Source organism: Bidens hawaiensis, unplaced genomic scaffold (genome assembly GCF_021521415.1).
Source record: "Bidens hawaiensis isolate Kalapana, Puna unplaced genomic scaffold, B.hawaiensis_p1.1 tig00002772_1, whole genome shotgun sequence".
NCBI lineage: Eukaryota > Viridiplantae > Streptophyta > Magnoliopsida > Asterales > Asteraceae > Bidens > Bidens hawaiensis.
The window spans coordinates 224,829-240,675 of NW_027491150.1; the positions used below are offsets into that span (position 1 = coordinate 224,829).

The window sequence follows — 15,847 nt, forward strand, 5'->3', positions numbered from 1 at the left end:
TTTAAAATTATATATTATGTTTTTTTTTACGCTGTAATACTTTAATTTCATGGTCAAAAATTTCAAACCCATACTTCAGACGTAAATAATGTCTCGTTATATATTGCTTTGAGCTATTTTTAGCTAGACCTAAATTTATGGTTAACCGACCATAACTTACCCGTCATGACCTTTAAAGTCGATTAACCTTTTGATTACATTAACCGACATCTTGTTATCGTTATGGTTTTGGGCCATAACCGACACATGCACCCCTTAATGAATTGTCTATAACATAACTTGACACAAGATAAACAAGCTTGTAACTGGCTTCAAGATAATAACCAAACAATTTTCAACTGAAACAAAAGAAATAAAATATACATTAGACGGTTTGACCAGACTTAAATGAAAGTGACCCATATTGCTAAGTGTATAAATTAAGAGTATAACTCAAATTATGTAGGGGTTAATAATAAAACTGAATCTTTTTAACCCACTACATGTCTGAACATAACATAGATCAGTCTCTGAATTTATAAATTATTAAACAAAAACATGTAAACGTGGGCATATCCATATCATAATATACATGCTACTCTTTTACAACGTTCCCTAGTCTCGACTCCCACGGGCCACGGCTTCGATATTTTATATATTTTTTAATTATAATTATTTACCTAATATTGATTATATTGGTGACAAGAACTAAGTAAATAAAAATAATAATGGCTAACAAACCATTCACTGAATCGAATGTAAACACCCTCTCATATAGGGGTTTTTAGAAAATCCGAATTGGAACCGAAACCGAAACCCGAATTATCTGATCCAAATTTTTATTTATTGATTTAACAAAAAATCGGATAATTTGGATTATTAGGATATCTGAATAATCCGAATAAATAACATTTTTAGTGTATACAACCAAACCCTTTAACATTTACAATGAGCTTATAACCATAACTTAATTGTTCTTTCAATCAACGTAACACCTCGTATACAAAAATGATTAAACACTCCATCATTATACTCATTGAGGTTGTGTTTGGCAAAGGGCTTTTAGGAGCTTTTTAGGGGGCTTTAAATTACAAGTTTTTAGAAAAAACTCCTATCTAATAAAAAGTATTGTTTGGTAAGAGGAGCTTAAAGCTTTTAGGGAATGAGAAAAAACTCTAAATTGAAACGCTACTATCGTTTGAGAAAAAGCTCTACAAGCTTTTACATTTGAATTTACAAGTTTGGTACTTGAACTTATATCAATTTTTGTTAATTTATATAATAGTTACACATTCAACCCTTATTCAAAACTAACTAACCACATGACTTTTTTAGGAGCCATAACTTTTTCACACGTTAATAATTTTTAAAACAAATTACATCATAAAAACGAGCATTTTATTCTCTTTAATTTGAGTATGATATTGCTATACTTCTTTAACTTTAAAAAATTAACATACTACGTGATTATTGGTTAGAGTCGAAAGGGGTCAGGTCAGAACATATTTCAGATTAAAACAGTGCATGTTCAAAAAGGGATTCATATCAAAATATGTTGGTTTAAAAAATTATCTATTTGAAAATTACTATATATTTCAGCTTTTTTCTTGATTTTCGATATCATTTACAAGCTTACTGGTTTTCCATGAATTACACGTCTACATTTAGGTTATGTATGCACTGTCGTCAGGTGAATCATGTACCGACACCGATTATGCGGTTGATGTTAGGTTGTGCGCCCATTCCGCCGCACCACACGGGCACCCAGCTAGTTTTATTAAATGCTTCTGCTATTCTGCCAAACACCTAAATATTTAAAAGCTACAGCTAACAGCTTATAGCTTTCAGCTTTCAGCCTTCAGCTTACAGCTAACAACTAGTTTTGCCAAACATACCCTAAAACTACATAACTTCCTTGTTCATGCACTGTTTTATTTTTAAATTCTAGTTCCGTATAGGGGAAGCAGAAAACTGAAATAACCGAACCAAAACTGAATTAACCGAAAAACCGAACCGAAGCATTAACCGACGGTTAATTTTTGCTTTTTTTTTAAATTGAATTTTTGGTTTCAGTTCGGTTATCCATTTTTAAAGAACCGAATTTTCGGTTTCAATTCGGTTATCCATTTTTAAAAAAACCGAACCGAACCGATAGATGGTGATAAAGATTATCAAGATGATGAGGAATAGACTAAACTTTAAATATTAAAACTAAACTTATATTGTTTTTTAATTAAGAACTTTGTTAAATTTTAAACTCAATTTAACAACTTTGTATTCGTATAGTTCCACGTAACACGTGTCTATTTTTGTTTTTTAAATTCAATATATATGTGGTACACTAATATGTTCTTATACAATCTTAAAATATGCATTTTTTTGCAATGTCTACACATAATTGAAAAAATAACGAAAATAACTGAATCGAAACCGAAACATCGGAAAACCGAACGGTTTGTATATTCAAATAACCGATTACTTCGGTTTCGGTTTGAGTTTCGCCTAATAACCGAACCGAACCGTGCTCAGCCTCCGTATGCATATTTAACAAGACTTTTGTTTGTATGTTTGTTATACGGATTATTTAAGATTATTCGAATCCGATCCAAATTGAATCTGGATGGATTCGTACCAGATAAAAACATTCTTAATTCAGATTGAATCAGATTTCATATAAAATTCTAAAATTTTCATATCCAAATAATGTAAACCGAATAACCCGTTATCCAATCCATTGAACACCCTGGACTCTCGTAAAACGAGTTGTACTCTCGTGCATCTCACACTTGTACTCTCAATAAAACCAAAAAGTCAAAAAGTAAGCGCCAATACAGCGACTGGATAAAGATAAAATCATAAAAATGATAAATACACATTCATTCATTCATTCATTCCCTCTATACACAAACAAAACAGTTACATAATACAACCCCAACCTCCTATCACCGGTCACCTCTACTCCAACCTCTCCACACTCACCGGTTATCCCCAGTCACACCTCCACCCCTATAAATAGTCTCCCCATCGTCAATCCATTTTCTACTTATCAGTTATCACAAACGGAGCCGTTACGTCACCGTCTCCGGCATCCAATACTCTCAATCTCATCAGTTATATTCACTGTAAGTGAATCGGTTATACGATTAACCTAATATTGATATACTTTGATTAATTAATTAACTAGTAATAAGTATTAGTAATCATTTAGTAAATGATATGTTCTAATTAGTTAGGGCTTACGTGTTGTTTTTGTTTAATTTTTGATTAATTATTGAGGATTTGTGATTGAATTGGTTGATGATGTTTGTGATCGATCTGATTTTGATCTGCATAAGCGGTTGCGTGTGGATTAGAATTTGTATTAGTTTATTTAATTAATTGATTTATTTTAATTAAACTGTATTCAGCTTTGAATATATGCTTGCGTTTGGTTGATGAGGATTTGATTAAACTGTTAATTTGAGATAATTGTTTATTGATGACGTGTGTACGGTCTGCTAACATGCGCCTTGTACTACACTCAATCATAACAGTTTTTTTTTTTTTTTTTTTTTTTTTATAATTTGAAGTGGTGTTGATTAGCTCGAACTCAGCTCGTTTTGACATACGAGCGAACTCAGCTTGTTTTGGCATACTAGTGAACTCGGCTCATTTTGAGCTTGGCTTGTTTCGAGTTATTTTTCTAAAAGATCGGCACGGCTTGTTTGCTATTTATTAATTAATTTATACACATTATTAGTTATTTTTATATATTTATTTTCAGAAAACCTTAAATGAGCACGAACTCGTGTAGTACCTATATTTGATATTTGTGAATTCGTGATTGAATTGGTTGATGATGTATGCGATCGATCTGATTTGTTGTGAGGTTTTTAATCGGCATGAACGGTTGCATGTGGTTTAGAATTTGTGTTTATTTATTTATTTATTTTTTGATGTTTTAATTAAATTGTAGTGCTTTGAATATATGATTGCTTTTGGTTGATGAGAATTTGATTAACTGTTAATTTGAGATAATTGTTTATTGATGATGTCCGTACCTTTTGCTAATGTGCGCCTTGTACTACACTCAAATCATATCTTACCATGCTGACCTGGTAATAGTTGTGTGAAATCTAGTTCTTATAGTTGGAATGATAATATGACTTGTTTACTAGTAGAAGTGGCCGAGCCCGAATAGGCTCAAACTAAGCTCGTTTTGACATGTGAGAGCTTGAGTTCAGCTCGTTTCGAGTTATTTTTCTAAAAGCTTGGCACGTCTTTTGAGTCGTTTTTTTCAAGCTCGAACTCGACTCGTTTTGACATTCGAGAGCTCAAGCTTGACTCGGCTCGTTTCGAGTTATTTTTCTAAAAGCTTGGCTCGTATTTTGAGTCGTTTTTTTCAAGCTCGAACTCGACTCTTTTTGACATACGAGAGCTCAAGCTTGACTCAGCTCGTTTTGAGTTATTTTTCTAAAAGGATCGGTACAATTTGTGAGCTGTTTTTTCAAGCTCGAGGTTCACTCGTTTGTCATATATTAATTAATCTATACACATTTGTTATTTTTATATATTTTTAGAAAATGTTAAACGAGCCTAAGTTCGTGTAGTACCTTAAGCAGTTGCGTGTGATATAGAATTTGTCGGTTTGGTGTGTATTTGTTTTTTGATATTTTAATTTAACTTTGAATATATGCTTTTGTTTGATGATTTGATTCTAGCTTTATTGATGTCATTTGAGATAATTGTTTTATTGATGTGTACCTTTTGCTAACTTGTACCACGTACACTTAATCATACCTTACCCTGTCCCATACCAGGATGTGTGTGTGTTTGGGGTGTGTTGGGGGGGGGGGGGGGTTGTTTGGTGGTTTATGTTTGTTGTTGTTGATCGAATAATTGTTGGGTTTATTGTTGACCTAATAATAGTTGTGTGACATCTTATGGAGTTTTTTACTTTTCTTAATTGGAATGACAATAGGATCTGTGTATGACTACTAGGGCTGTAAACGAGCCGAGCTCATCTAGGTTCATTTTGACATATGAGAGCTTGGGAACTGCTCATTTTGAGCTCCTATTAAAAAGCTTGGCTCAGCTTGTGAGTCGTTTTTTTCAAGCTCGAGCTTGACTTGTTTATTCTTAATTAATTAATTTATACACGCTTGTTATTTTTATTTATTTTCAGGAAACCTTAAAAAGCTCGGCTCGAGCTCCTGTAGCACCTTAGATGGTTGCGTTTGATTTAGAATTTGTCGGTTTGGTGTGTATTTGTTTTTTGATATATTAATTTAACTTTGAATATATGCTTTTGGTTGATGACTTGATTCTAGCTTCGTTACTTTTATTGAGATAATTGTTTATTGATGATGGTGCACCTTTTGCTAACTTGCACCATGTACACTCAATCATATCTCACACTGCCCCACAACAGGATGATTGTTTTGGGGGTGGGGTGTAAATTTGGTGGTTTGTGGGGAACTGCTAGTTTTGATCTCCTTTTAATAAGCTCGGCTCAGCTTGTGAGTCGTTTTTTTCAAGCTCGAGCTCGACTCGTTTATTATTTATTAATTAATTCATACACATTATTAGCTATTTTTATGTATTTTCAGAAAACCTTAAATGAGCCTAAGCTCGAGCTCGTGTGGCACCTTAAATGGTTGCGTGTAATTTAAATTTTGTTGGCTTTGATGTGTATCTGTTTATTTGATATTTTAATTCAACTTTGAATATATGCTTTTGATTGATGACTTGATTCTGGGTTTGTTAATTTTATTTGAGAAAATAGTTTATTGATGTGTGCCTTTTCCTAACTTGGACATTGTACACTCAATCATATATATTACCCTGTCCCACAACAGGATGATTGTTTTGGGGATGTGGTGTTAATTTGGTGGTTTATGTTTGTTGTTGTTGACCTAACTACTGTTGGCTTTATTGTTGACCTAGCTTAATTGGAATACAACTGACATGCTATACAGTGTCACATACTTTATGATTTTGTTACATTTATTTACTCATGATTAATATTTCTTTTATCGTTTAATACCGACACTAATATTGAATATACTGGATGAATGAATTTAGGAAATCATTTTCAGCACATGGCAGAAAACAATGAAGCGCAGGTAACCGCCCCTCGAGGAGCCGATTGGGAAGTGGTCTCACTCACTGCATCCACATATGCTGCTTCACCTGGCGGGAACATTCCAGAGGTTAAACAAGAAGAAACGGGTGAAGTGGTTAATAAAGATGAAGTTGAAACTTCCAACACTTTGTTCATGTCTGGTCATTTTGAATTTCCACCTAGACAGTCCGAGAACGCGCCAACAGAACCTGCAAAAACAGAGATTCTTGAAAACCCGACAGGAAAAGACGAGGGTTCTGTATCTGTTAAAAATTTGGAAGAAGAAAATTGGGATCTTAAGAAGCTGACTGAGTTGGGCTATACCGAAAACACTAGCTTGAATTTGGCGGGAAAAGAGAAGAGCATCTATGATTCTCCTACACTTCATTCGTTACACAGTGAAGCGGCTATCGGTGCATTAAACTTGGATGATGAAACGAGCGTGTTAGACGAGTCTGTATATTCTTCTGAACCAACAATGGATCCAAAAACACCAAATATTGCTGCTAAAGAAGACAACAACGAGGGATCTGGATATGCAGAGTGGTTAAAGAAACAAGCGGTTTGTTTTTATGCACACGCAAAAGAAACAAACACGTTGTGGTCGGTTTTTGCAGCTGCTGCGGTAATGGGCATTGTGATTATTGGCCATAAATGGCACCAAGAAAAATGGCAAGTTATCCGTCATGAATGGAAAACTAGGAACCATGATGAGGTGCGTGTTTAATGATCATATTCGTCTTTTATATCTACTGTTTTATCTGCGTAATTCGGTTTTTGGAAATTTTGAAACCGTTCGGTTTCGGTTTTTTCAGTTTTGGTTTCGGTTCGGTTTCGGTTTTTGTCATTTGAGCTTGAAAATTTTAGGCCGAAAAAAATGTTGGCAAAAAATAATGAATTTAGGTATAAATAATTTTGTTAATTATAAAATAATAAACTGTTATACATTTGATCAAAAATATTGGAGTTACATATTTATTAAATTTATTGTAAATTTCTTAATGTTAAATATAAAAAACAAAAATTTAGGAATTCCGTTCAGTTCGGTTTTTTTCGGTTTTTTTTACATGCAAAACCAAAACCGAACCGTTAGTGCGGTTTTTACAAAAACATAAAACCAAACTGTCGTTCTTTGTTTCAGTTAGGATTTTTCTTTTTTTTTTTTTTTATTTCGAGTCGATTTTTTCGGTTTCTTGCACACCCCTAATTTCGGATACGTTGACAGAAAATAAGGATGATGGCGGGACCCATATCCCGATTCAAATACGCGATCATAGGTGGAAACCAACATGATTTTTCGATAAGAGGCGGCTTATCAGGAGAGCTTTGAAGGTTAATGGTGATCAACTGATAATATGTTTGATGATGATGATGAAAAATGATGGTACAAAAACAGAGTGAATGTAATAGGTCCCATTTATATGTGTGTGGTGTTTTTTAGACACTAGAAGAAATAAAAAAATGGGACATCTAGAATGGAAGATGCAGAATGATGGAAGAGGCCAAACAAAAGGTATATTTCAATTTGGAATGCGTGTTAATCTTTTGCTTATTGTGTTACATTTTTATGTTTGTAATTAGCAAATGTTTTCACTTTTATAACATCTTGATTATATCCTCATCTATGTATTGGGTTTCCTAAGTGTTGGTGACTGTTTCACTTGGAAAATACACTTGGTAATCATGCATTTTCGATGATTCTTTTTTAACATGTAAGAATTTAGTTAAGAGTCAAAATCGCTGAGGTTGGAACCGTGGATTTCCATGATTCCGCAGATTCTCGAGTAGTTGAGTACCACAGATTGTAGTAGACGTTGACATACGATGCGTTGATGGCATAGATTAAAACTGTCTTCAGATTCAATGCCACTAGCACATCGTTTGCACCTATCGCAACGAGTGGTCTTCACGACCACCTATTATATGACATCAATGTGTTCTCAAACGTCTCTTCTAGATTTTTGTTACATTAACTTAATTAAAACTCCTAAGTTTGTATTACGTTTTGTTAATTACAACTTACAATAGGAATAGCTCATCAAGTTTACGCATAGGACCAGTCGACCAGAATATTTAGTCACCGACGAAGGGGTCCATTATAGAACAAATGAGCGAACACAAACACTTAAACGAACAACTTTTGTGTTTATTCACTAAGAAAATAAATTTTGTCAATAACAATCACTTCTTAAACACTAACGAACCTAAATGAACCCAAATGGGCGTGTTTGAACACAAACGGGCACGAACCATCAAGAGTTAAAGTAGACGTCAATGTTCAAGTTATAAGTGTAAATTAATTAAATTAAACCATTATATCCACATCGAACATTTCCAAATTAAACAAGTATGTCCAAATCAATGGTTTTACAATATGAAAATCAAATTGATTTTAAATTAATATTAGCAATAAGTAAATTTAACTGATTCAAACGAACATAAACGAATGAACGCATAAAACATGACATAAACAAGCGTTTACAAACGTAAATGATTGAATGGGTCACTTGTTCATGTTCATTTCTTAATTAATTAAACGAACAAGGGTGTTTATATTCGTAACGAACTTATAGTCAAATAGTAAAAAAAAAGTTATGTTTGTTTACATGCTTTATCTCTCCTTTCATCATTGCCACTGTCGTATTCATCACATTAGCTAGTCACAACGACCACCACCACCAATGTCTCCACTAGCCGCCACCAACCCCGTTGCCGCCACAACCACCACATTGTAAAAAGACCCGAACTTAGAAAAAAATGTAGGAACTTAATTTCAAGAAATGAACATGACCAATATGTTTTCGGTCTAAAATATATAGTTACACACGAAAATAATAATAAGACACGTTCAACAAATGTAACACTTTACTTTCAAAAATAACCAAAAATAAACACAAACATACTAAACAACACACACACAAACATACACACAAATCACAAATGACAAAACTTTCAACATCCAAAATCTACAAAAAGTCAACCACCCGTTGACTTCTCTAAACTGCATCAACTAACCCTTTCAAAACCCTTATCAAACCCTAAAATCTCATCTTCTAACAAAACTGACAACATCAATCTAAAAACATACCAAAATGACAAAACTTTCATCTTCTAAAAATCTTCAAAAAGTCAACCCATTGACTTCTCTAAACTTCATTAAGCCATCAACTCACCTTTTCAAAACCCTTATTAAACCCTAATTTCAAGAACCATCAAGATCCATCATTTATCATCTTCTTGATCATTCAAAATACTACCATCATCATTAACATCCACTTCATCATTAACATCATCATCATCATCATCATCATCATTATTATCATTACCCCAAATCATATTAGACAACTCATAAATCCTAACATCAGCAGGAGGCATCCAAGCCTTCGACTTTGCACCCAAAACAAATGTCTTCTCTTGATTCCTAAAGAATCGTTCCGGCAACTCAACCATCTTGCTATTAAACACATCTTCCTCAACAAACACCTCATTTTCGATCCAACTTCTATAAAACCTTTGCATGTGACTTAAATCATCAAACGGGTACGTCCCATTTTGGTTGTAGTATTCAAGAATCTTGTTCAAAAGATTTACTTCGTGTAACTTTCTCCATGCGGTTATTGTTCGGCCAGCAGAACCCTCCGTTACATCTTTTGGGATGGCAAATTCTTGGCGTTTCGGTGGAGGACTAGGTTCGTTGTCGTCGTCCAGGGTGAATGATCTAAAACGTTTTCGGGGTGGGAGTTGTTTGTTTTCGGGTGAACCATCAGAGAAAGAAAAAGGTGGAGAATTATCATCCATGGTGGATTATTATTGATGGGTTTGGTTTCTTTAAGAATCTTGTTGACAAAAGACTGGATTTTGAATCATATAAGAAGATGATAATATGGTGAAAAAAATGGATTTTCAAGAATTTGAATGATATTAAAATGTGTAATTGGACTTGAGTGATCATGAACTTGTAGTATATACATATATAGTTTTGTAAATGTGACATATAGTTTACGTTAGTGGGTATTCTAAATCGGGTCAAGACCCGAAATTAATTTAGCTGTTATACATATTCGGATCTACAATGTGGGTTCATTACTTAATGTCTTTTAATCCATTTATTTGTATAAAGTTTTGAGGGAATGAGTTGTATAATAATTAGGGCATTTTATGCTAAATTTGAAAAGAATAATGAGAATCAAGTTTCATACCAACCCATAAAAACTCATACATGTTTAGATTCATATGTCTGATACAGTTTTCTTGTTCACGGTATATTTAATTAGGGTTGTGTTGGGATTGACCCGTCAATCCACAAAAACAACCCGTTAAACACATGTGCATCAAATGTTCAAGAGCAAGCCAAGTGTTTGATAAAATGTCAAAAAGTAACTATATTGGCTTTAGTTAGTGTTGTATTACGGTTGTGTTATCAGACTTATGTGATATTGGTCTTTTTTTAAATCAGGAGTGAGATGATATTTTCATCACTAAAAGGTCCATTGAAAATCTAATTCATCCATCTTAAACAACCGAGATATGTTAATTAACCCTCATTTAACTTACTGGTGCTTATGTTTTATAGATACCTCTCGGTAGTGGAACGGTTGTGGATGATTGTTAATCAAACGACTTAAGTTTAATCATTAATTGTCTTAATAAAACAAATTTGAGTATGAAATTTTCATTAACGTAAAAACACCAAAATGTTGATTTTTGATATATAGTTTTTTCTAAGTTAGTGGTGGAAAAGGTATTACCAAAATAATGTTAATTGTAACACCCTCAAAATCAAGTTAACAACATAATTGTAATGGTGCGGCGCGCCAAAGCCTCCAACCACCGCAATTCAATCCGACCCATCTCAGTGAAGAATGGGATGTTAAGCCGTCATTATTTTTCTCCACAGCACCTGGTCTAAAAGAATATATAAGGTGATTTTTAAACGATAAACATATAACCTGAATTTATTGACAAACGTAAATATTGAGTTATGTCATGTTTGTCCATTTAAGATAATAAAAATATAAGAAATTCCGTAAATATACGATATTATATAAAAAGTAGCTTTATTTATTTATTTATTTATTTATTTATTATTATTATTATTATTATATAAATAATAGTCACTCACTCTTCAAATTGGCGGGAAAATTCGGATCCCCAATATTATCATAAACAAATAAAATTAGGGTTTCTTCATTCATTCGATTCGATAGAAAGAAACTGGAATCAGTTATCGATTGATCAAAATTGATTGATGAAAGCAAAAGTCTATTATCTTTAGTGTTTAATCGAACGCCTATTAAGGTAATGTTTCTTTTGGTTGATAATTTGTCTGCTTAATTGATTTTCAGTTCATACAATATATCTATCATATATTTGATTCCATCTATTATTATTATTATTATAATTATAACTATTATTATTATTATTAATTTGTTGCTGAGTTATCATATTTGTTTGCTTCACAGTTACTGCTATTTTGGACCTAATTTTAAGTTTCAATTTTGGGCTCAAATTTGAGTTGGTGCAAATTCAGTTCATTTTGTTTGTCTTCCTCATCACCGATTGCTGCAGTGAGCAATAACCGAGACGAAACCGAACCGCGGTTAACAGAAATTCGGTTACCTGTCTTTTTGCTCTCGGTTAACCAAACGGAACCGAACTGAACCATTCATATTTTCATATATTTCTAGCTTTTATACATCCATTGCTTGTATTTCATGTATTTATATCTCGGTTTCATGTATTTATGCCTCCGTATAATGTAACTTTAAGCAAAAATTTTAGCCCAAGTTTGGTTTTTGGTTATTGACCAAAATTAATCGAACTGAACCGAAAATGACATACTAACCGAATAAACTGAACCAAATTAATCGAAAACCGATTGGTTAATAAACACGGGAGCCTAGTGCAACCGGTACACCCTTTTTTCGGTTAAGGTTTAGGTTTAGGCCAATAATCGGACCAACCGAACCGTAAGTTAGATTTTGTCTGCAAGTTATGTTAGTTTCAATGTTAGGGATGTAAACATGGAGCCATAAACTGCAGCATATGTAAATCTAAAAAAGTTGCATATGGTATTTAACATTTTGATTTTTTTTTTTCCAAAATCATGTGAATACTCTCGGTTTTATTTAAGTGATTTTAATGGCTTTCAAGTATTTAACATTTTGATGTCGGGCCAATCGATTATTTGTAAGTTATTCATGTGCTTTTTTTGGCTTTAATGTTAATGTCTTAGTTTGAGATATGCTAAATTTTCATGTATAACTCTTACATGATTGTTTCATACATACATTAAAAATGCTCTAACCAAATATTTTTGCTTATTTGATAGTATACTCACTCGATTGAGTTTTACAAGCTTGTTTTTTCAAAGAAAAACAATGAGCAAAGAAGAAACTCCAAATGTTACAAGGAGAGCAACGAGGTTATCGTCAACCAACACCCCAAACGCAAAAGAAAGAACCGCAAAAAGCAATAATCTTCCACCACTTACTCTTCGTGATCTCGTGTTCGGAGATCAACAAGAACCTCTAACTCTTGACGGTTTAATTTCTAGTCTACCAGGAAGACGAAACCAGATTCTTGAAATTTTACGCTTTCTAGGCCCGGTGAATTCTCCGGTGTCTCCATTATTTGTTTACGGTGGCGCTTCGACTGGTAAAACCAGTACTATTCTCCAGGTTTTCCGACACTTAAACCGGCCGTTTGTGTACTCGAGTTCCAGAACATGTTACAATGCGCGCCAACTTTTTGATAATATGCTTAACCAGTTATTGCTTCATAGGAGGACTGAAAGTAATGATTATTCGAGTGCGAAGAAGTGCGAAAAGCCGGCGGATTTCGTTAACCTTTTGAAGGAAGCATTGGCGACGGTTGTGGATGGTTTGAAGGGATCAAAGAAGTTGGAAGGATGTGTTAATGGAAGTATGGTTTACTTGATATTTGACAGTTTGGAACTTATTAGAGGTTGGGATAAGAGTGGTGTCATATTGTCTCTTTTGTTTAAGCTTCATGATGTTTTGAAGGTGTCTGATGTTGGTTTGATTTTTATTAGTGGTTCATCGTTTGATACGTATCATTCGGATACTGGTTTTGTTGATCCGGTACCGGTTTATTTCCCTGATTATACGGAAGATGGTCTTAGGCAAATATTTATGAGGAATCAATCAAACCCGAAACTCCGATCGGCATTTCTTGAGTGAGTGATATGGTTTAAACTTTTTTTACATGTTGCACCTAGGGCTGTAAATGAACATTGTTCGTGATCTGTTTGGTGGGTAGTTCGTTTATGTTCATTTGTTTAATAAATGAACGAACATAAACAAGGAATTTTGTTCGATTAGTTAAATGAATGAATACAAACGTAGGCTATATTCGTTCATTTGTGTTCATGAACGTTCAATAATGTGTTCGTTTACATCCCGTTTATGTTTGTTCATTAAAAGTTTTTAATGAGTTTTCTAATTTTATCATATAGATTTAAGCAAAATTGTTAACTATTAAACCAAAAGTATATACAAGTATTATGTGATTAACATATGAATATGAATGTTTGTAAAAAACACAAACACAAACTTTGTAGCTGGAGCGAACCATTGGCACTGACCATTCTCGGTTAGCCAAATAAAAATAAACATTGTTTATGTTCCTTTGTGTTCGTGAACTGTTCACGAACGATCATGAACAAGAAATTCCACTTTGTTAGATGTTCTTGAACTGTTCACGTGAAAGCTTAACGAATGAACATGAACATAATCTTGTTCGGTTCGGTTCATTTACAGCCCTAGTTGCACCTCATAAAAGTTTTATATATTATCATGTTGCTTAACCGCTCTTTGACGATTAAGTATAATTACATGAGGGTGTTTGGATGTGTGTTTACATTGAGTCACATTAATCAGTTTTGAGCATACTTGTAAAAGTGCTTATGAATCCGATTATGAATTATTACTTTATTATATGATTCTGATTCTTCAAATTGCACTAATCACTTTGAAAAGGCTCATCCCAACACCTTCCAAGTATATTGAAACTTGGTAATATTATGGTGTTAAAATCTAAAGTTGTATTATACCTTTCCGTTTGAACTTTAAGGTGCACGACGTGACAACTAAAGGTATGTTTTCTAAATATGGATTTTATGTTTCACAGTGTGGTATTGAAGCCTTTCTGTCGAGTAACTAGAAGGCTTGATGAGTTATCTATTGCCTTGTCACCATTATACAAGAAATACTGTGAGCCGTTAGACGATTTGGACGTTATCCCTAATGAGGAAATCAAGAGAAAGTTGTATACTTGTCTTCAACCTCATATCGGTCCTGCTCTGAATGCGATATTTAAAGTCACTTCTCAGCCATCCGTAGAAGCGGGAATTAAAAACAATCTGCAAAGAAAAAACAGCTTGAAGAAACTTGGAAATGATTCTATTGATGATATCGATTTCCATATGTCGACTTCTGCAAAATATCTTCTCATTTCTGCGTTTCTTGCTTCTAGAAACCCTGCTACCCTTGATGCATCATTCTTTGATTCAACTGGCGGTCCCACCAACCAAAAAAAGAAAAGAAAGTAAGTCCTTTTATAAGTTACTGATATTAAGTAGCGTGATGTCATTCTTGTTTTCACTTAAGTCAAATTCATTTCATTTATCTGGTTTGCATTCAAGCTTCTGCATTACAAAAACAGCATTTTACCAGGGCAAATTGCCCGAAACAGTTATAAATTCATACGCTTTCCTGATTGTAGCAATCAACTTTAAATTTGGTGCAAAATAGATGCCGACTTACATTTTGTTATCAACTTTTGCTACCAATTTTTATTACTGATATGACATCTTTTTTTTTTTCATTTTAGTGTACATATATATGCGCATGCCACGTGGACTTGTAAATAAATTTACTTTTTTTATTCTTTTCACATAAGCACTCTTTGCATACTTGGCATCTGATGATGTGGCTCTACTGACTTCAACCAATGCCACATCATCAAATTTTAAACGTAAATGTCAGCAACCAGTTGTACGTTGGTTTCTATTCTGCGTCCAATATGAAGTCAGTTGCTAAGTGCAGACGCGCAGTATGTATTTTACTACTACATAATGTTTCTTTTTCTTCAATTTTTTTTGTGGATTTATGTGGCTGAATTAACCACTTTTTTTTCAGGGCTTCCGAAAAATCAAGGGATTTAAAGGAAGCAGCCGAGCAAGAACACTTCATGAAAGGCCCTGGAAGTTTTCCATTAGAGAGATTATTAGCTATTTTCCAGTGTATCGCATCAAGTGATGAATATTCACTTGAAAACGACGAAGATTCGCTAGAAACAACCGGTTTAGATTCGGAGTTTGGTGAAAACAATCTCATGTCTGATATTCTCTTGCAAGTATCAAGTCTCTGCAATGCTAATTTTATAACTAAAGGTGGGAGTTGTCCACTAGAAGGATCCACTCGTTATCGGTCCACTGTTAGCGAGGATCTCGCATTAAAAGTAATATTCATAAATCTTATTTTTATGATTCTTTATAAACTTTTCTGGCGGTTGGTTTATTTACTTTTGTTTTATAACTTTTATTTGCAGGTAGCAAGGAGTTTGAAGTTCCCGCTTTCAAAGTATTTGTACCGAAGATAGTACGCTAAACGAAAGCTGGTTGCATTCTCGGTTAACAAACGTAAACGTTTCATGATTCGGCTTTTGTACCTTATGAAACTGTTATGAACTCTAAGTAGGTCAAGTGTTTCTCTAAATGTTTTTGGTAGTTCTGTTTAACTC

The 15,847-nt window shown here is 33.6% G+C and overlaps 2 protein-coding genes across 3 annotated transcripts; both read left to right on the forward strand.

Annotated features, from left to right (window-relative positions):
- The first annotated feature begins 2,936 nt into the window (after positions 1-2,936).
- Positions 2,937-7,533, forward strand: LOC143621136 (ATG8-interacting protein 2-like). Of its 2 annotated transcripts, XM_077092651.1 has the most exons (3): positions 2,937-3,101; positions 6,043-6,797; positions 7,308-7,533. In XM_077092651.1, exons 2-3 carry the CDS (start codon positions 6,060-6,062, stop codon positions 7,410-7,412), a joined length of 843 nt encoding a protein of 280 aa, XP_076948766.1. In that variant the 5' UTR covers positions 2,937-3,101; positions 6,043-6,059; the 3' UTR covers positions 7,413-7,533. The 2 variants fall into 2 exon arrangements, with proteins under 2 accessions (XP_076948766.1, XP_076948765.1); XM_077092650.1 differs by lacking the exon at positions 2,937-3,101 and having other exon boundaries at positions 5,698-6,797.
- Positions 7,534-12,447: 4,914 nt separating this feature from the next.
- LOC143621031 (origin of replication complex subunit 5-like) lies at positions 12,448-15,847 on the forward strand. Its single transcript, XM_077092564.1, has 4 exons — positions 12,448-13,280; positions 14,234-14,650; positions 15,244-15,565; positions 15,656-15,847. Exons 1-4 carry the CDS (start codon positions 12,463-12,465, stop codon positions 15,704-15,706), a joined length of 1,608 nt encoding a protein of 535 aa, XP_076948679.1. The 5' UTR covers positions 12,448-12,462; the 3' UTR covers positions 15,707-15,847.

What these genes read in the sequence shown, in the direction of transcription:
- LOC143621136 (XM_077092650.1), top strand. Translation starts at nt 6,033, where the DNA reads ATGAATTTAGGAAATCATTTTCAGCACATGGCAGAAAACAATGAAGCG. An exon ending in AAACTAGGAACCATGATGAG is followed by an intron (nt 6,798 to 7,307) that starts GTGCGTGTTTAA and finishes ATACGTTGACAG; the next exon opens with AAAATAAGGATGATGGCGGG.
- LOC143621031 (XM_077092564.1), top strand. Translation starts at nt 12,463, where the DNA reads ATGAGCAAAGAAGAAACTCCAAATGTTACAAGGAGAGCAACGAGGTTA. An exon ending in CTCCGATCGGCATTTCTTGA is followed by an intron (nt 13,281 to 14,233) that starts GTGAGTGATATG and finishes TATGTTTCACAG; the next exon opens with TGTGGTATTGAAGCCTTTCT. An exon ending in AACCAAAAAAAGAAAAGAAA is followed by an intron (nt 14,651 to 15,243) that starts GTAAGTCCTTTT and finishes CTTTTTTTTCAG; the next exon opens with GGCTTCCGAAAAATCAAGGG.